General features: G+C 40.2%; 2 protein-coding genes across 3 annotated transcripts in view; one reads left to right on the top strand and one right to left on the bottom strand.

Moving 5' to 3' along the window:
- plch2a (phospholipase C, eta 2a) overlaps positions 1–20,760 on the top strand; it is a 128,223-nt gene that overhangs the window by 1,949 nt on the left and 105,514 nt on the right. The window contains exon 2 of the mRNA XM_052058257.1: positions 4,217–4,787. Coding sequence (XP_051914217.1) covers positions 4,634–4,787 — 154 coding nt within the window. The 5' untranslated portion in view covers positions 4,217–4,633. The remainder of the gene's footprint in view (positions 1–4,216; positions 4,788–20,760) is intronic.
- The window catches only part of renbp (renin binding protein), a 48,660-nt gene that overhangs the window by 15,384 nt on the left and 12,516 nt on the right, over positions 1–20,760 (bottom strand). The gene's annotated exons all lie outside the window — the stretch shown is intronic.

Below are 20,760 nucleotides of genomic sequence, written 5' to 3'. Positions count from 1 at the left end.
ACTCTGAAATGTGTACTTTTTCCAGGAACAACTAATGCAATGCGTTTTTTCAATCAAATAATCAGACTATAGTTATTTGTCAAATATCACAAACAGTTGCCTTGTAGAATATATTCGCTTTAGTTAATGAATAATAAAATACAGGAGGACACCATAGTACTCCGTAAAGGCACTAAGCAAATAAGCGTACATTATGGAGCATGTCAGAAAGGGAAACTCTGGTATTTACAGGACTTAATTTCTCATTCCCATCTGAGGGCATGACGCATTGTATCGTGTCTTGTTTTCAGCACCTTGACCACTCATCACATGTCCATCCGACGTAAACGGAGAGATTCACGTTTTCAAGCTGGAAATACAGTCCTTATTTTGAGTTTGTATCAGCTAAAAATAAACTATAAAGGTTTGCGGCACACTCTGTGTTGTGGACATTTTTTTTTAAATTTCAGAAACACTATGTCCAAAAAAAAATGGATAAATTGCAGCACATTATGCATTCACGCTTAATGAGAAAGTTACTAAAAGATTTTGTGACTGCAAGAGGTCCCCAAACGTAATTATTATTTTGATAAACAATGCACATTGTAAATGTTCAGTTTGCATTAATTTCACATCAACACCAGGTTTTATTATTATGTATGTATTTAGTAGTATGTATTAATCAACGGTTAGCTTCAGCAACAGGTGATTTTTTTTCTTTTCTGAAATGTAGCATGGTAAACTCGCATTGTGTAAGATTCTATAGGTCAAACTTAACGGACAGTACGTAGCGTTTAGTGTCATTTAGGGATGAACTAATAGAATTTAATAACCTAGACTCGAAGCACGTGAATTTTGAAGTAGGCGCACTATGGTGCCCCAGAGAGACCATAATTCACAAGCTGAACACCAATATCTTCCGCAGAGGTGCAAGCAAAATATAATCACAAATAACTTTGAATATTTGAAGATTTAAGTGTGTCATACTTGCGTATGGACACATGCTGTAGTATAATGTTGAGGAACTAGCTTGACTAAGTTCTTTCCCCTTCGGGTATCCGAAGCAGAAAGATGGCTGCAAAACATGGCCGCCTTCTGTCGGGGAGGCATGCCCTATGTAATATTATTAGCGATTATTTAACCTAAAATTAGATTTTTAAAAAATTATGTTGATGTGATAAAACATCTTTTTTCATATTATTGAAATTAAACTTAAAAAAGGGTTTTTGAAGTCATGCCCATTGAAACATTACATTTTTTTAAAACACGCTGTCCATTTAAAAACAAAAAATTAAAATGTCAACTAAAAAACTGATGTGCCAAAAAAAGTAAAGACATAGTCAAACTAGCGTCAAAAATATGTTTGGAGGCACATAACGCCATCTCTGAGTTATTTGGGGATGCATCATCTCATTAGCATTTTACCTGCTAGCTTGTCCTTGCGAATGGTTCTGGCTTTTGAACTATACTAGGTTTATAAAAATATTGTCATTACCAAATTTACATTAATATAAGTGTGATAAAAATATATTAACATAAAAATGATACATTTACCTCAGAGCGGTCTATTTTTTGATAGTGCCCCCCCCCCCCCCCACACCCACACCCACACCCAGACCCACACCCACACCCACACCCACACCCACACCCACCACCACCACATCATCGGTGATCTATTTGGGCTACCATAACGTCTCAACTCAAAAAGCACTCTTAATTTCATAATTAATTCACTACAAAACACAAAAACATAATTTGATGTGAAATTTGTTTGAAAAATAATGAGTTTTAAAAATGTACCATGATGATGATGATTATGATTGTTATTAATATGAGTAGCATGGTGTGTTAGTGGTTTTGGATTAGATTCAGGCCCTCTGGTGTTTCATTTGGATGTTTTCTCTGTTCCTGGGTGGGGAGAGCTTCGGATTCCTCCCACATTCCAAAAACATGCATGTTGGCTTCATTGACAAATTGCCTGTGGGCGTGATTGTGACTCTAATGCGTTATTTGCCTACGATTACAGTATCTGCCTTGCAACTGGCTGGTGACCAGCCCAAGGAGTACCTCATCTCTCACCGAAAATTAGATGTGGACCCTGAAGAAGAGGCTTAAATGTGTGCCAGTAATGTTTACAGAGAGCTACAAACGAATGACTAGCAATGTATATCTTTGTCTGAAATACGAGTTTACATTTGGGATACACTGTGGAGAGTGAATATGTGCATGATGGGAACAAGGACATGCCCTGACCTGCACCCTAAACTATCTGCCGACCAACCTCTGCCAAACAGTTCTCAACATGCTCTCCAGTCTGCCCACCACACCAAGCAAACCCCACCTCCATCAGACGCACACATTCATTGTGTGGACTTGGTGTGCATGGTGGCGGATCTCACAAAGCCCACGAAAGCTTTCCAGCAGCGTATCTGACCTTTTCATGAGAGACACAAGGTGGAGGGTAAGTGAAGGAGCGTTAAAGTGAGTAGCCATGCTCCACATGAACTTTTTGTCTAGCATCCTAATGTCTTTTCAAACTTAACTTCTTCCTCCACATTTTTTCCACACACTTTAATACTGTATATCTATTCCCCACATTCTGTTTTCAACATTGTATCATTTTATTTCATCACCCTGTTGGTTAAAAAAATGTATGAATTTCACACCAAATTATGTTTGTGTTTTGTAGTGATTTTTTTGTGTGCATGCAAATACTTTTGCTTTTCTACTTTCTCTTTTTATAATTTTTGCTGCTGTAAATTGCTAATTTCTCCATTGTGAGACAAAATAAAGGGTTTTCTTCTTCTTTAATTCAAATCAGTTCTGTCTTGGTCCATGCATCACCCCTAACAAAAGAAATTTGGGTAACATTGTTGGGTAAGTTTTGCATTATCCTGCCCAATAACGATGCAAAAAAATAATGGTGTTCAAAGCAAACACTGAAATATCAACACACAGATCATGCTAAATACACAGGAAACAGCCACAGACGGAGAACCCCATCCAAATGCAAGACAATTCTAACACATTTAAGGTAAAGGACAAGAAATGGTACTGCCATTCGCCCGACCCACACACTTACTTAGTCCGTAAACAAACACAATGCAGCTTTGTTTCTGGCTAGGAGACGTCATGACAAGCAAAATGCTTTTGACATAAAATCTAAACGTGAATCTAAAACACCAGTGCATTGTGAGTAAAAAAACACCATTGCACAACGTTCCATGGGCCTTTAATCTGCCTCTCCCTGGCTATTCACTTGGAACATAACCAAGTGCATTATATGTGTCATTATTGTAGATTCACACTCTTCAAGCTGTCACCATTACATTTGTCTGCTTACCATATTTCCTCAAAAGAGTACAAACTATTTTTGGTGTGATATTTGTAAAAATATTTTAAATCTCTTTGAATCTGTTCGTATTTAAGACCTCGTAAAATGTGTGAAATTGCCTACATTAACATTTAAAGCTGTACCACTAACTGCCACCCCAAAACTAAAAAGATATTATTTTAACTCTTTTGACAAGTTACATTACCCTTAAATGTCATGAATTTAAAACATATGATTCAAGTGATCATTATTCCAGTGCGGCATGGTGGTCGACTGGTGAGCATCTCCGCCTCAAAGTGCAGATGTGCAGGGTTGGATTCCGGCTCCAGCATTCCTATGTGGAGTTTGCATGTTCTCCCCGTGCCTGCGTGGGTTTTCTCTGGGTACTCCAGTTTCCTCCCACATAACAAAAACATGCGTGGCAGGCTGATTGACCACTCCAAATTGTCCCTAGGTGTGAGTGTGAGTGTGAGTGGTTGTTTGTCTTTGTGTGCCCTGCGACTGGCTGGCAACCGGTTCAGGGGCTCCCCCGCCTACTGCCCGGAGACAGCTGGGACAGACACCAGCACACCTGCGACCCTTGTGAGGATAAGCGAATTAGAAAATAGATAGATGATTATTCAATGGATAATCATCATTTTTTTTCCTCAACCATTTCCCATTGAACTTCATAAAAGAGTGTAAGATACTGTAGCTGATATAGATGTAGATTAAAGTATGTCATATTATTTTCTTTATATAGCCCACTGCTGGTTTCCAATTTGCTGATGATACAGCACATTTGGATTTTGTGTGATTATTTATCCTTCGACAAAGGTGAAATTTTGATTTGTTGTTGTACTTGTTTGAATTATATTTTTTAATGTACTCCTTTTGTATTGTTACACTCTAGCTGTGTTGCAGGGAACTGGAGCAGTTTGATGAAGTGCCTTCTCTGGCTTCAGAGCAAAAAGTTTACTAATAATATCACAAATGAAAGACAAAGAACCCTCATTTTTGTTTCCTTTTTTAAGCGTCCTTTTTGTGATTCTTAACTTCTACAAGGATTACCATTCTCACCATCAGATACTTGACAAGTATATGGGAATGCGCTTTACTGCAGATGAACTTCAGTTTGGAGAACTAAGCATTTTCAGGCTCAGCCTTTTTAAATGTCCCCGCCCCCCCCAGTGAAGATAACTACCAAATAGCTCTATTCTTGTTTAACTTGCATCAACTGACTGGATTTTTTTTTTCGGAAGTGAGGTCCGCTACAACAACACAGTGTCACCATTGTTTTGACACCAACTTTTGTGACACAACCTTAACGACCATCTATTAATGGAGCCCGGAGCAGCAGGATTTTCGACGGTGAATGAATCACCAAACCTGTCGCTACGATTAGGGACAGCCATGACCACGGATGGCGACTCCTTCCTGAGCGTAGCCACCCTACCCTGCAGGCACTTCTTGTCCGCCAATGTCATCAATGTTGGTAAGTTTTCACATCTTTTTCTCCTTCAGCTACGAGCTGGATGCTCATTGGCTTGGTTTCGTTTATGAAGTGTGCCACTCTTCACAAGCGTTCCTGTACATCCAGTAACTATCTTGTCATGTGGTGAGCTACATTCAAATAATGTCTGATGCGACTAACATAACGCTGTCTTTCTGTTCTCCAACAATTTTGAACAACTCTGGCTCTAGCGTTATACTCCCCATAAACTGGATTGTGATGCCAATACAAAGAAGTTGCTCGATACTAAGTTGTGTGTTGTAGTTACTGTAGGTGTTGACTTGTTGTGAAACAAAGTAGACTCTTGCATTGGGCCAAGTACCTACAACCCTGCCAAGTTGAGGCTAATCCTCCCAATGTAGCAACCAAGACACATCCTGCTTCAGTTAATGCGTGTGAAGGATGAATGAATAAATGACTAAAACTTCCAATTTAAACTCAGCATCAGACTGCCTTTAAATGTTATAGAAAGCCACCTGCTGAGTTTCAGCATGTTTAAAGACCTGTCACTCAAACGTTCACATCTGCCCGTTTATGTACAGAGCGGATAATGCAAACAGGAGGGTCAATTAAGACCAGAGTAATATTTGTTCAGTCACGACAGGACAAGGAACATTTGGGTTTATTCACGATTTGGAATTTATTTCAAACTATCCAGTAATGCTAATATTCTTATTCAGAGGAAGGTTTATGGGTAATGATTTAATGGTGATAACTCTCAGACAGAATATGTTGCTTCGTATTATATGATATGGTGTAACCAAACCATAACATCTTTCAGTTTGAAGCCAAGCAAGGACAACAGAATACATTTGAACATAAAACGGCCCCCTTCGGTACAGTTTAAAATAATTGTTTTCTTTGCATTGGTACAACCACTTGATTTCATTTTTTTCTCTTGATTATGCATTGGTGACACCCTTGATTCCATCAGTCTCAAAGGGAACAAATGACTAAATTCCGGACATCTGGGACCACCGTGCATGGGAGTATGTTGCAGAAATTATGCAGTGATATTCTGCGCTTCGCTGTTATAACCAGACGGGGGCAGTGCAATGCTCCTCTTTCAACGAGAACCCCACTGGATCTGCCTTTCGGTCCAAGTTGGCAGCTTTTCTTCTGGTATGACCATAAGTTAATGAGCTTTTCATTCTGTCGTCCTGTAGACGGAACACATCACATTTCAAAATTGGTGGTACATTGCATTTCTGAATAAAAGGACAAAAGAGAGGAAGAATCAAAATCTTCACTTTTTTGAGCATAGTGATTTGACTCTTTACAGCAGGGGTTTCCAAAGTCGGTCCTCAAGGGCCGTTGTCCTGCCTGTTTTCCAGCTCTCCAAGGAGCATCATCAGGATCGTTCAAATGCTGCTTCAGAGCTGGCTGATGAGCTGATCATCTGAATCAGGTGTGTTGCAGCCGGGAGAGCTGAAAAACAGGCGGGAAAGTGGCCCTCCAGGCCCCGGAGCTGGACATGCCTGCTTTAAAGCAACAGCTCAGAGTTTCGACACAATCCAAGCTATGATGTCGGTCAAGATGTGGAACCAACACCACTCTGCACCCCCACATTAGAAATAATGGAAACAGAAATTATCTGTTCGGGTGTCACATTGTCACCACAAGTAAAACGTTATTACCTGTACAAGCAAATGCAAGTAAACTAGTCTCCAAACAAAGGTTACTAAAGCTGTGGAATAACAATTGCAACATTATTAGAGTATGCCAACAAATCGTCATTGAGATGCTAGGAAACTAAAGTGTTTATCAGTTTCTGTGATTTTGATTGACACCACCAGTACAGCCAGCAGCATTTCTTTTTTTTTGTCTTGTTTTGATTGTTTGAAGCTGTAGCTGAGTGTTTATTCGTCAGATACACACAGATGGCGAAAGATATGGCCCAGTTGGGCGTCGGAAGACACGCACAGTAGAAAGTATGTCAAAAACCAAACACAATTGTTGACTGAATGGAATGGCCATTTATTTATATATGCTGCAAGGAGTTGAGCACATGACAGGAGGAGGAGGAGAAGGAGCAGGAGAGCCTTCGACCCCACTGAGCTAAGACACAGCAATGACAGGCAGTGCAAGCACATAACAAGCAACGGGGGAAAACAAGGAAAACATTTTTTCAGTCTTCTTGTAAAAATAAATTCACTGCTAATGAGAAAGTGTATATTCCACGCTTTGTCGGAAGACTAATGATGAAACGGTTAAAAAGAATACAGACAAGCATATTACCTACATTACCTTCATTGTAATAATGTTTGGCTACATCAGGGGTCGGCAACCTTAAATACTGGAAAAAAAACCAATTGGATCTCTATCCACAGAAAGAAAGAAACCCCGGGAGCCACAAAACCCTTTTGCCATAGCAATGTACCTGTATATGTTTCTTTTTTCATACCTTTATGTGAAAAAATATATAGATTATTGTTTTGCATTTAGGAATTCAACCTCCGGAAACATTATATTTCTGTATTTAGCAAAAGCATTTTGAAGTCGGGAAAAAAATGCTTAGTTGAAACTTACATTCATATCAACAAAATCATTGTGGATCAATGCCAGCAGTTTGTCTTTTTAAGTAATGAACAATGCAGAGAGGCACAACAGTTTGATCAGTTGCCATTGTTCGGATGGTTGTTGTTATTGTTGCTTAGGCTTGATCTGAAGAACGTGCTGCTGCTGCACTGATAGTCATGTTCACATGATGCCTTTTCAAATAATTCAACAGGTTTGACGTACTGCCAAAAGCACGTCACTAGTTATGACATCTGTTAGGCTCTCTGTATTTGTTGAATGTTGTACCTGATACCCATATGACTAGTGGACTCAAAGTTGAACACCAAAAAGTTGCAGTAAAATAAAATGTTACATAACTTGGGTGCTATTCTCATGAACGGTGTAAATCCTGTTTGTCATGCGTTGTAAATCTGTGGGTTGGGTCCGATGTTGGCAATTTTGTTGATGAGGAAAAGCCGGCAAATCGGAGTAAAGGAGGGCTGCGCTGCTGTCGAGTAGTCAGAGTAGTTCCTTTGATCCCTTTTAAAATTGGCTCCCTAGTCATACAACTGAGTCTCAACATGACACATCTATAACAAGAAATGGGCACTTGGAGAATTAGCCCCCGCCACTCCCTTGCTGTGCCTACCAATGGGATGATTTAAAAATAAAATGCAACAATTCCAAAGGTTTGTTTTCTACTGTTCACATATTAGTGAAAGAAATATGTCGCATGAGACTAGCTGTGGTGGTCGGCTGATCCATTGGTTAGCGCGTCTGTCACGTTGTGCCCGAAGCGATAGAATGATCGCTCCGTGCACAACAAAATAAGGAAGTGGATCCCCGAAATAGCAGACGCAAAAAGAGATTTTGTCAGATAACAAAAGGAGTCTTTAATAACGAACACAAAATAACCCGACAGGGAGAATAACAAAAAGCGGTGGTCAAAATAGGGACCAGGGATAAAATAAAAGGACAACTGAAAACGCTTGCGGAAAAAGGTAGCAAGGAGGGTTAGATTAGACAATGAATATAAGTTTCACTCGCAAGAGGAACAACGACACGTAATAACAGCCACAAGGCTAAGAGGCAATGACTAAATGCAAGTAGGAATTGGTCGAGAGAAATTTTGGCACGGCGTGGAATTCTCCGGCAGTAAGTCAACTGCCGGAGCGCACACATAAAGCCAGTGTAATTAGTCCCCAATGGGTGACAGGTGTGTCGGATGGCAACAGGGCCTGCCCCCTGCTGGCAAACACGGGACGTGACAGCGTCTGCCTCACAGTGCAGAGGTGAAGGGTTCGATTCCGGCTTCAGCCTTCTTGTGTGGAGTTTGCATGTTCTCCCCGTGGTTGCGTGGGTGTTGTCCGCTTTCCTCCCACATTCCGAAAACATGCGTGGCAGATAAATGGACTACTCTGAATTGTCCATAGGTGTTAGTGTAAGCGCCGATGCTTGTTTGTCTCGTGTGCCCTGCGATTGGCTGGCAACAAGTTCAGGGTGTCCCCCGCCTACTGCCTGATGACAGCTGGGATCGGCTCCAGCACTCCCGTGACCCTCGTAAGGATAAGCAAATCAGAAAATGGATGGATGGATAGATAGACCAGCTGTTTACCCTGTGCCGATGTTGACTTACACTTACAGGTGCCCTGAGCATCAGTTAGCAGAAATCAATTATCAGTAGATGGACGTTCTGCCACCAAAATATCACTCTGCCAGGAGATTCTCCAAGATCCTCATTCTGCTGTGCCAGCTCATCCAGCTTGGTTTAGACAGATTTGCCCAATTCACGAACATGCGCAGCCAGCGAGCTTTGTGCTGAAATGAAAATCAGAAGTCGCCGGCATTTGCACCATGGCACAGATGCACTGTCGACACAATAGACCACTTTGTATTTACCCGTTGGGCGAGACTCAAATATCGTAATTAATTGTACTGTCATGTACAAAGTGTGAACGATGAGCATGCAGCTGCACATCAAATATTATCATAATTAATTGTCCTGTGTCATGTGGAGCAGTGACATGACGCAAGAGGAAGGAGCTATGGGGTGGAAAGGAGCACTTAGATGTCATGGGTGAGCCATGTCTAATGGAGTAATGAAAGGTATAAAGTTAAATTAATTCCATGATAACGGCTTGATAAATGGCTTAATAACTGAGATGAATATTTGCAATTCTAAAAATTTAAACACCAGAGTTCGCCGTCCTTGATTTAGGCCAGGGGTGTCCAAACTTTTTGCCAAGGGGGCCAGATTTTATGTGGTAAAATGTCGGGGGGCCGACCTTGGCTGACATTCTTTACATTGAACAACAATATTGTTCAACAAATTTTAGTAAGCCAGTCTGTTTCACATTTCCATTTTATTTTAATTTCAGCAATCTTAAGAATTTCTTTTGGTTCATTTGAAACAGGTATATCACATGCAACTGCTTATTCACTTGACTTTTTCTTAAACAGAAGTCTCCTGAGTGCAAATTGATTGATTTAAAACATAAAATGTATCACCATGACTTTTCAATAGTCACAAAACCTGTGACTCGAATAACGGGGAGATGAACAAGCAATACACATATCCACAACTGCAAGGATCATTTGAAATATGACATATCAGTCAATATAAACATGGAGTGATGACTCGTGAGTGATGCCCTCTAGTGTCTAAATGCTATTACTCTTTTAGTGAATGCTATTACTCATTTAGCCACTAGAGGGAAGCAGTACTATATGAAACATCACTCACCAGTCTACGAGACCTCAGTCAATGCAACACGTGTTCCATTGCGCCCAACCTGCGGGCCAGACGGCACTGATTTTATGACAGGGGCCGAGGGCCGGATGAAATTCGACCGCGGGCCGGATTTGGCCCCCGGGCCGGACTTTGGACATGCCTGATTTAGGCCCTTCTAGATTTAGCTATAACCATGGAAGAGAGCCTGACTTAAGTTATACATTTTCATCTATCCGTCCATTTTCGAATCCACTTATGTTCACAAAGGCAAAAATATGAGCGAACAAACCCTACGCCCTAATCCTCACACATCCCCCCAACCCTAACCCTAACATTAACCCCCTGACCCTAACACTAACCCGAGCCCTCACCCTAACCTCTAACCCTAACCCTTGCCCTAACCCTAACTACGAACCCCTAACCGTAACTCCAAACCACTAACCCTAACCCTACCCCCAAGCCTAACGCCCTAACCATCACCCTAACCCTACCCCCTAACCCTAAACCTTTTTCCTCTACTTACTTTCAGATTACTCTGGAGTGGTGAAACCCTTTGAAACAGAGAACGGGTCAGTGGATATTTTAGTCCCTGGGGCAAGCGAGATTTGACAACTGTCATGTACAAAGTATGAATGATGAGCATGCGGTTTCATGGGTCAGAGTGAAATTGCGTCTCTAGTATTGTCTGTTGCTTGGCATTGATGGGTGATCTGTCCAGAATAAGGGCACATCAATGATGGATGGATGTCTTTGGAATTGAAAATCACATTTGAGTGTCTGAAATATTTTGTGGTAATCAGTATTCAATGGGACAGATTATGTGAAGCCCTTGTGGAAACAAAGGAGAATTAATTACATTTTAGCACATAATTAAATGATTGGTAACAAACATTCTGCCGTCATAGTATTGTTTGTGCGCATGCGCGCGCGCATGTGTGTGTGTGTGTGTGTGTGTTATAGTCTTGCAGCTAAAATATTTGGGCACATTTATGCTGATGTTGATTCTTTAAAATGTAACATTGTGTCTCGTCTGTTTGTGCACGCATGCGTACCCATTTACTTGCGCTTTAATTCTTCCGCAACCCCTCCTTCCCCTGAGGACACTCTCTTTACATTGACAGTCATTATCAGCGTTATCCAAGCCAATTAGCACCAATGGCGCATTCCATCTTGCTTTGGCTCCAGTGCTGCCATCTGCCAGCCGCCATATGCGAGAGCCTAATGAATAATATAGCGCGGCGCAATTGCAAAATATCCTTATGTACATAATATGGAGTGATTCTTGGGGTGGTGAGTTTTGTGTTGTACTGAGGCGATAGGGAGGGATAATGATCATGATATGCAATATTAAAGAGCATCTTGAAAATACTGATCTCGCCCACATACAACAACCAAAGCTCCGGGGGAATTTTTTATTTATATATATTCAGCATAACTGAATATTTTTTTTAGGTTATAAAGGAATGTTGTCGACTATTAGTGTAATGTGTGCATTAATTTGATGAATTTTAATGCAGTTCTAATTAGGAGGTGAGTTTAAAACCTACCCAACTAAACTTTGGTGTGTGTGTATAGAATATGAATTACAAATACTATAGAAAAGGAAATAAAACTGCTAACATCTGTGACTAATGGGCGACTGGTTTGGAGAAGGGGTGTCATGATATGTTTTTTGACCAAGACGATTTATATCAACATGAGGCCTAGCGATTCGACCCCAAGAGATTTATTCCTTTTTTAGGTTGATACAATTTGATGAGATAAAGATGATTCTGAGATAAGAAATAAATAAGGCAGCATCACCTTTTTGTGTGTCTCACGCTCTTGGACAGCAGCCACCGCTGTTGAATCATTCTTCAGGTTTGCTGCCGTTTGCGATACCGGCTGAGATGCATCAACTAATTCTCATGTTGCCCTTACATTTCACTCCGCATTTACCAAGACTATACATGGCAACCACCTTGTCAAAGTGTTTCCACACAAGCGAAGGTATCGTGTTGTCTTAAAATCCTACTCGTCCTCACTGGCAGCATTGTTCCGTGCTTGAAATACATTCCTGGCGCAGTCCGGAAATGACATGTCCAAACGAAAAGCGAAAAAACCCCAAAAACATTCATTCGCAAAAAAAAAAAAAAAAAGGATATTAATAATCTGGGGTTTAAAATTACTTTGTTTTGTCAATTAAATTGCTCAATAATTATGATATTGGGTAGATATGTGAACTAGTCCAGCGGGATCAATGTAGGCATTGGAGGACATTTTGGCTTTAACTCTTTTGATTTTCTGCTACAAATTCTGCAATAATACAACTATCAAAGGCCTGATTAGCTCAGCTGAGATATTTGGTATTTTTTTTATTATGTTGTTTTATTTGATGTTTACAATATCTGACACTGTAAAAACGTATCAGAGTTTCAAGTAACAGGGTTCCAAATCCTCATGTTAGCTTTTGCTCAGGAGGAGAAGCTGTCTTTTTAGCTCGCTGCTACTTTTTTTTTTGTTGTTGTTCTTGTGTTTCTTTTGTCACTTTGTGTTTGTTGTTACGTCGTGTGGACTTGATGTGGACCTTTTTCAGCATTTTTTGGCCACGACATTCATCAAGTAGGAGACTCTGTGCTTGGTGGTTGCGCCTTCTCGGCAGCATGGGTATACCAGCACTGTTTTTGACTGGAGGAATGTCGGCGCCATTTGACTGTCGTTGCTGGACAGTCCCGGGGCGCTTGTGTCTTGCGCCTGTAATGGGCAGCATTTTTCACAGCCCCGCTTTGTTCAGCGGAGAGATCGGTGCTGTTGAACGGTCTGCGGCTGGATGGATGGAGGTCTTGAGGAGCCGACGATGAGAAGAAAGGAGCGTTGGCGCGGAGTGCCGATGCGGATTTGGAGCTGGGAGTTGCGGCTTGGAGTTTGAAGCGGATTACGTGGGACAGGAGAAGTGAACTCATCTCTTTTCGTCAATGGATGCTACAGCTTTGTGTTTGCTTTCAAAACTTAGCTTGTAACAGACGTGTGCACATTTTCAGCATGACGTCTCGATCCACTGGAGAAAGGACACTTTGATCCTCTCCTCTTTCATCTAGAACTGCTTCAGACAACAAAGTGTATGCAGAAAATTGGTGAAGATTGAACGACTGTCTGTGTCCTATGTGTTGTCTTGTGTTATTTTTGTTATTTTGACTTCAAAATGGCGCCGCGAGAGTGGCTGCCTTTCCAGCAGCTCCTATATTTTGTTGTTCTACTTCTTACTTTCATAACTTTGCTGCTGTGAATTGGGAATTTCTCCATTGTGAGACTAATAAAGGTTTTTTCTTATCTTCTTCTTCTTACTGCTAACAAAGAGGACAATTTTACTAAATACGTCAAGAAATAGTTAAAAAAGAATTGCCTTATTGTATTCATGTGCATAACATAGTTGCATGAGGTAGAGTGAGACCTTCAATCAAGGCTAAAAATGTGAAAAATAGAAAAGAGGAGATAACTTTGTTTTACCTGTTCTTTTGGAAAAATATTCTATTTGAAATTCAATTTGGTCATTTGGGTGGTGGGACAGGAGAAAAATAGCATTTTGGACCATTTTATCCATCCTTGCCCCCTTTAAATGGGGTTTGCCTCAACTCTTTTGATGGTACATAAATTTTAGATGTCGGGCTGCTTTCCGCCGACAATGTGAGGTTGTAAAATTGAGTTCCTCAAATATTTTTTTTTCTTTTTCTGACACTTATTTGCCCAAAGATGACCAGTGTTAAGAGACGAGGAGCGAGGAACGCTGGGTTGGCCATGAAATATGAAACGGACAGAAAGGCAGAGGCAGAAAGTAAGACAGTATGTATGAAAGTGAGGGAGAGGTCTCTGCATGGCTGGGGGCGGGGGGGGGGGGAATGCACAGCATCTGCAAGTGGAGCACAGAAAGAGAATTGTCCTCAGCTGCACCATTGCTTTTATGAGAGACGAGCGGCAGCAGGAGACAACAACCCTGATTCTTAATGGAGTGTGTGTGTGCAGATGTGTGGATGGTTGGCCACGCACACACACACACACACACACACACACACACACACACACACACGGAAATGGAAGAGACTACATTTAATCGCAGCTTCCACATTTGAGTAGCGTTGTAGTCGTAAAAGATGAAGCAAGACACCATCGCAGGAACAATAGTTTTTCATAGTTCATAGCCATACTATTCATAGATATTATTGGCTGCAATGTTGTGAATATATAATAGACAATAGTGTACCGTGGTAATGTGAATAATTTTGACATCAAATGCATAAAGAATGGTATACCTGTGCAGTCAAACAAGATGGATATGTCGTTAATGATGATGAACACAATGTTTCCCAATATGCATCTTGAGGTTGTTTATGTGGATTGGTTGCCAACAAATTTTGCTCAAACATGCAGTGAAGTAAAAATAAATAAATAAATAAATAAATAAAATACCCAACATTGTTCAGTACATATTGTGAATGCTTTATAAAAGGTGTTTTGTCTTTTTCTTTCCATATCAGAAAAGCACTTATGTCCAAATGTCAGCACCTGAGCAAACCTTATTGGAATTTAAGACAGACAAACTCATAACAATAACTGGGCAGAATTTTACACCGATTCCCTTTCTTACGATCAAATTAACCACAATGAAAATGACAAAAGAAAAGAGTCTGCCACGGCGATGTCATGAACAAATTAGCTCACAGTGGCCAAGCTTCTTCTATTCAAATTTGCCCAGTGGCCCCATGCTGCCTCTCACAGGTCATTCCTGGTACAAAGATCATCATCTGGTTTGGGTGAAGAGACTGGCGATTTTCCGTAGACATGCAGTTAGGTGTGTGGTGTTCTGTGTTCTCCAATACACCACACACTGTGAGAGGAGAAATAACACGCATCAACCCCCTCGGCATGTGTGGGGTCTCTCACATTTCAAAGTTATTAAAAATGGTGATACTGTATAATGGTTTAACTGTACTGTTAGAAATGACATTTGATCATGTTCCAAATGCAACCGTGACCTGTGTTGTGCACATAGCAAATTGCGACAGTGGTAGATGAGTGGCCACTAGCTCAACAGACTGTATGTTCCTGTTGGTAATTACGATAATGCTCCGTTTTGATCATATTGCCATGTCAAGGTTTGCAGCTGAAGAAAGCGGCAATGGCAAGAGCAAGTACAAAGGAGAACAATCCCTGATGACTTTGTGCGAGGATAAAAAAACAAAACAAATACAAGAAAACAATCGACTATAATTATCAAAATTTACAAGTCCCACAAAGACACATTTTAAAGCCAACACACCCAAGGCTGGGCCACTTCATGCACAGCTAGTGAGCCATGAAATAAGATGATAATGAGATTTTAACTACAGTATTGTAGTTTTAAGTGGTGTGCGAATGTAATGAGATTAATCTCGAACACGTTGGATTCCATATTTAGATACATGAGCGAAACATAAACACTTCTCAGAACAATGCAACGTGGTTTTACACTTCCTCAAATGACAAGCAGGCAGCAAATGTGTGTCTCGGTCGAAACCAATCTTTGTCAGAGAATGTATTTGTTCATAGTTTTGTAAAGTTCCCTTTTCACTCATTGGTTTAGTTTGTGTTACATATTTTGCTCATAGCGATGTGTCAGTCAGGCATATCCATTTTTATTTTTGGTTAGTATCAAATATTAAATATATTATAATATGTATAATAAGTGTATTTATTACCAAAGAAAATAAATGTCGTAGCAAAAATTTTAAGCATTGTTTTTATAGTGCAGAAAAATTAAAGCACGAGACACTGTAACACATTAACTCGAAGAAGCACATGAGCCTCCATCTGCTCTTTGCAGATAAGCTCGGGCTTTATGCTTGTGTGTCCTGTGTACTGTTTTGCGGTTGTACTTGTATTGTTCTAACCGGCAGCTTATCCAAATCCAACAAAAAGTTGATGTACAGTTTTGCTAGCCAATATAAAAAAATGTTTGTTTCAGTTATTAAAAAGTGTGATTTGTCCCCCCCTGGAGAGAAACCGCTTCACAGTGATTCAAGGTTAACTGTGATTGAATAGCATTTTCATCAAATTGACCTCACACCTTTAGTCAAATGCACTCTGATCCATTTGATCTAAAGAAACGTCACCGACGAGCAGCCGTGATACCACAAATGACATCTTTAGCACTTCAACTGAAGTCTAATTTTCCATCTCAAAAGTAGTGTCAATGACTTCTACCGAATGCCGGCACCCACCTCCAGTGAATCAAACAATGCTCTTAATGTTCTGCTCTCTCCTTTCTCTAGTTCCACCCCGCCATATTCAATCAGAGCAAGTGTTAATCTGAAGTGTTAAACCCACCCTGAAGCCAACAAGACATTCTGATGTACCGGTAGTCATTAATTTAAACCGGTACTCTCACTGAGGGCAGAATCTCCTCTGTCAAAGACAGTTTAGTTCAACAAAGTACAAAAAAAGACCTGTACTTGATCACATATAAATGAGGGTATGAAAACAAGGAACAGAGTAATTTTGGACGACATGTCTTCGAAATGTCGTAGGAGCGTTCCCTCACATTGCCCTTGCAATGCGTTGCCTCGCCCACAAAACGCTTCAACTGAGTAGCGGAAATTTTCCTTCAGCTTTTTCGAGGCCTTCTCCATTTTTATGGTCTGGGCTATTTAGAACCTTTTGCACTAATTTCTAGGGCATCGACAAGGCTGATGCTAAAGATGCATTGAGTCACATCAGTCCGCTAGAACATCAACAACTGGCAAGAAGTAAAACCGCTTTGTTTGGCCTGCTAGATGGAAGTTAAAAAAACCAAACAACTTGTTGAATGAAGGCGTGAGCAGACGATGTTTTTGTGCAAGTTGTGCAACAAAGACTTTGTTTATCACCAAAGCACCTCAAGCCGCACCGGCGCTTAAGTCTGCGTCAACAGCTGCAATACGAGAAAGTAGTGTTGTGAGGGTCTTTGGGTGTGTAGTGCCCAGATGGACTGTTTTTGATTGCATTTTGTTTCATTTTGCATCAATTTATCATTTATAATTTGAATGAAATGGCTTGTTGTGTCCAATACCATTATTCACTGAAAATGTCATTAATAATGACTTGCTCCGTGCTGAAAACTCCCCCAAAAAGATAAACAGGTGCATGTAGATAAGTAGCAACACCTTGCAGAACATTTTATTTCTACAGTTTCTTCATTTTGTGCAGGCACATTTTAACTGAACTCGATTGCCCCACATTCGGCAAGCCTCCTCGCTGCCCATCTTCAAAGCCCTCCTCAAAACTCACTTGTATTCTTTGGCATTCGACTCAGCATGACTTAGATCTGTTCTTGGTTTTACTGTTTGGTGCTTTCTACCGCCTTTATCACCAATTTGTCTTACTGTTTATTGTGCATGTTAAATTGCTCCATGTACAGCAGTTTGTATGCAGCGATGGCTGTTTGAAAGTGCTCTATAAATACTGTTGACTTGACTTGACTTGACTTGACAAAGCGGATGGAGGAAGTACAAGGGAGCCGAAGAGACAACTATTAAAACCAAAAGATTAAGCATGTTTTTTTTTTAAATGATTATCCTACCTCCGATCTCATGAATAAATTCAACATAGTAACTCTAATCCTAAGCCCATAATAGAAGAAGTTATATAAGGCATGGCTGCACAGTTGAATTTTTAAACAGAAGAGCACCTTTGAGGCGACCTCAGTGATTTGTTGCTATTCCAACTTCTTAAGCAACATGATCGTAATGCTCAATTCGAATCTTTTTAAGGCCTCCCATGAGGCCTTTGGTTTCATTCCTCTCCGATCTTCACACTGCCTTTACCTTCCTTCTCGTAAAAAATAAAACCGGAGCGGCGCATGCCCAATGTAAAAAGTCCTCACCATGAAGAAGGCCAATTTTCGTAATGGCTTGAATATTCACTTATTCATCATGGTGGAGTAGTTTCTCAGCATGTAATGAGCAGGACAGCGGTGGACTATTTTTGCGGAGCTGATGAGCGCATCAGGCTTCAGTGAGTCCAGCAGTGGAATGGATGGTTCACATTTACTTTGTGGTACCGGAGAGATGCGTCAGCCAAAGTAATAGCCTGTTACAATATCTTACAAAATCCCAGTTTGCACCACTATTCTCCTCATGAAATTGTACACGACGGTCAAGCTTTGTTGAATGGAGAGGATGTGGTTCTGTTCCTAATTTACAATATTTCAAAAGTGAAATTAACTCGGTGCATGATACTAGAACTGTATTTAAATGTACAGTAACAATCAGTTCAGTTCCACTGGGAAACCTTAAAACCTTGATAGCTATTTAAGAGTTTCCAAATAAAATGAACTGTAATGCCTGCTGACTAGTAATAGAGAATCCTAGAATTGGTTTGCTTCCAATGCATAGAGTGGGACGCATTGATAAATTAAATGTGGGAAGAGGAAACAATAAATATGGCAATTGGAAAATATTAAAAAAAAAAACATCAACAAAAGGCATCATTTTGACACTGCTATTTGATTTATATTGTGTCCATGTACTTATTGTTGTGGTCATGCAATGTGATCTTCACATTAGGGAAGAAAAATCACTATTCCAATATACTGCGGTGAACGGAGTTCAAAACATATTTTTGTATTGCTCTAAATGCTTTTTCGAGTGCATACACTCTGACTGTGTGAATAACTGCCTCACAGATGCCCCTTCAGATCTTTCACCTCCTCCATCGTTCAGCGTGTGTTCATCATCGCGCAGCTCTTCAGCTCACTGGACCGACTTGTTTGCAACATTAACTCATCAAGCCACCTCCGAAGCTCGCCGCAGTCAAGTGTTATTGATGCAAAACGGTGGTGAGCATGAAACGGCTCATTTGCCCATTTTTGACAACTCTTAATGTTAGTTGACGGGCTTCATTAAGCACTACCCGATTTCTCATAGGCTCATTTGACCGGTCAAGTTTCAGCTGACAGGGATGAAGATCACATGCGGATCCATCTGCCCCCACAGTTAGGAAAAAAACAAATAACCACATTGATGCATAATTATTTCTCACACGTTCTGAATGTATCCCTCCTCATTGGTTGCTGTCACCAGTCAGGCCATCTAAAGTGGTCATTAATAATTAAGGAGCACACAAAACTAGCACATTGCTTATCATGCAGTCGTTTCACAGTTTTCTTTTGATTGAGCAGCAGCTGTGCTTGGCGGCAATACAACCGTTATGCTGACAAACTATTTGATGACTGCTGCCAGTTTGGATTTAGAGCATATGAAACTCATGGGCACAATAGGCTTGGGTATGAGTATAAATTCTGAACTACTAAGAAAAAACAGTGTCCTAAAAGACCAATGAGTCAAATATATGTGTAAAATATCGCATAATTGAGTTTCTGTTGTCACTAAGATCCATTTGCTCACCAATGAAGGTACGGTATTGGCCCGAATATAAGACAGTGTTTTTTGCATTGAAATAAGACTGAAGAAATTGGGGTCGTCTTATATTCGGGGTCTAGACATTAAACCCATTCACGACATTAGATGGCGCCAGATATCTTTGAAGCGAATATTGAACTTTACTCCCCAGGCCAAAGTGAACCCCTGGCATATATTAAAAAAAAAAATATATATATATATATATATATATATATATATATATATAAATAGCGGTCGCACGAAGAAGAAAAATAAAAATAGCGGTAACAAAGAAAAGAGAAGAAAATAATAGAAGAGATAAGAAAATGGAGAAACGTAGCGAAAATCTGGAGAAAAGTGGGTCGAAGATCGATCGGCCAGGTTCACCGGCAGCTGAGGAAAATTATGATGTAATTAAATTTCAAAAACCAGAAGCCATTCATTTACAAATGTGATTGCACTTTAGTTTACATTTGAAATGTTCAGATCTTGATAGATTTGAATGAGGCAAAATAACATGCTTTTTCTCTCAAATATATTATTATAATTTGTTTCAGATGTACTGTAATTATTTACTGTATAAACATGAATTTGATGTTCAAAAAGTCTTTTTTCAAACTTGAGTCTTGAAAAAGAGGGGGTCGTCTTATAATCAGGGCCGTTTTATATTCGGGCCAATACGGTATATTGTAGTTCAATGTACCCGTACTGTTATTTTATTGAAAAAAAAAGACGTACGACTTGACAATTCTAACTGACACATTAGACTTGATGATTAACAACTCGTAACAAATTTATTACTGGGAGACAGAGTGTAAGCCATGTCACTCGTCATCTAGTTGTCAATAATTTCCCACTGGCAGCAGCAAACATTTCAGCCAGTATAAGTTTTGTGCACAGAAACGCCAGCACAAACAACTACAAATGCTGGAGCCAGTAAACCTCAATGCATCATCAACCACATCGCAGAGCCAAGTTTGACTTTTTTCTCATTAGAGTCACAAAAAGGTGAGCCCGTCCACCTGCGCCCCACTGCCAGTTAGCGTATTTCGTCAAAAGCCACTTTACCTGCCAATTTATCTGAAAATGATGAGTCACAATCCAACTGGGTTGGTAGACCACATAGTGTTTTGCTGTCACATTATATTTTGGAGGTGATATGTGCCATTACTTTTGTATTTATATGATTTTATTCAGAAGGTGTCGGTGCTAACACCATGCTCATAAACAACGGTGGCCTTCGAAGAAATAAGTATGTAATGAAGACGTCAGCAGTTTTAATAGTAATGGACAACAATTTATATTTTTGCTAATTGGCCTGTGCTTTTAGAACAAC

Source organism: Hippocampus zosterae, chromosome 2, assembly GCF_025434085.1.
Source record: "Hippocampus zosterae strain Florida chromosome 2, ASM2543408v3, whole genome shotgun sequence".
Classification (NCBI taxonomy): Eukaryota; Metazoa; Chordata; class Actinopteri; order Syngnathiformes; family Syngnathidae; genus Hippocampus; species Hippocampus zosterae.
The sequence above is the reverse complement of the archived record's forward strand: the minus strand, read 5'-3'. Positions and strand labels throughout refer to the sequence as shown.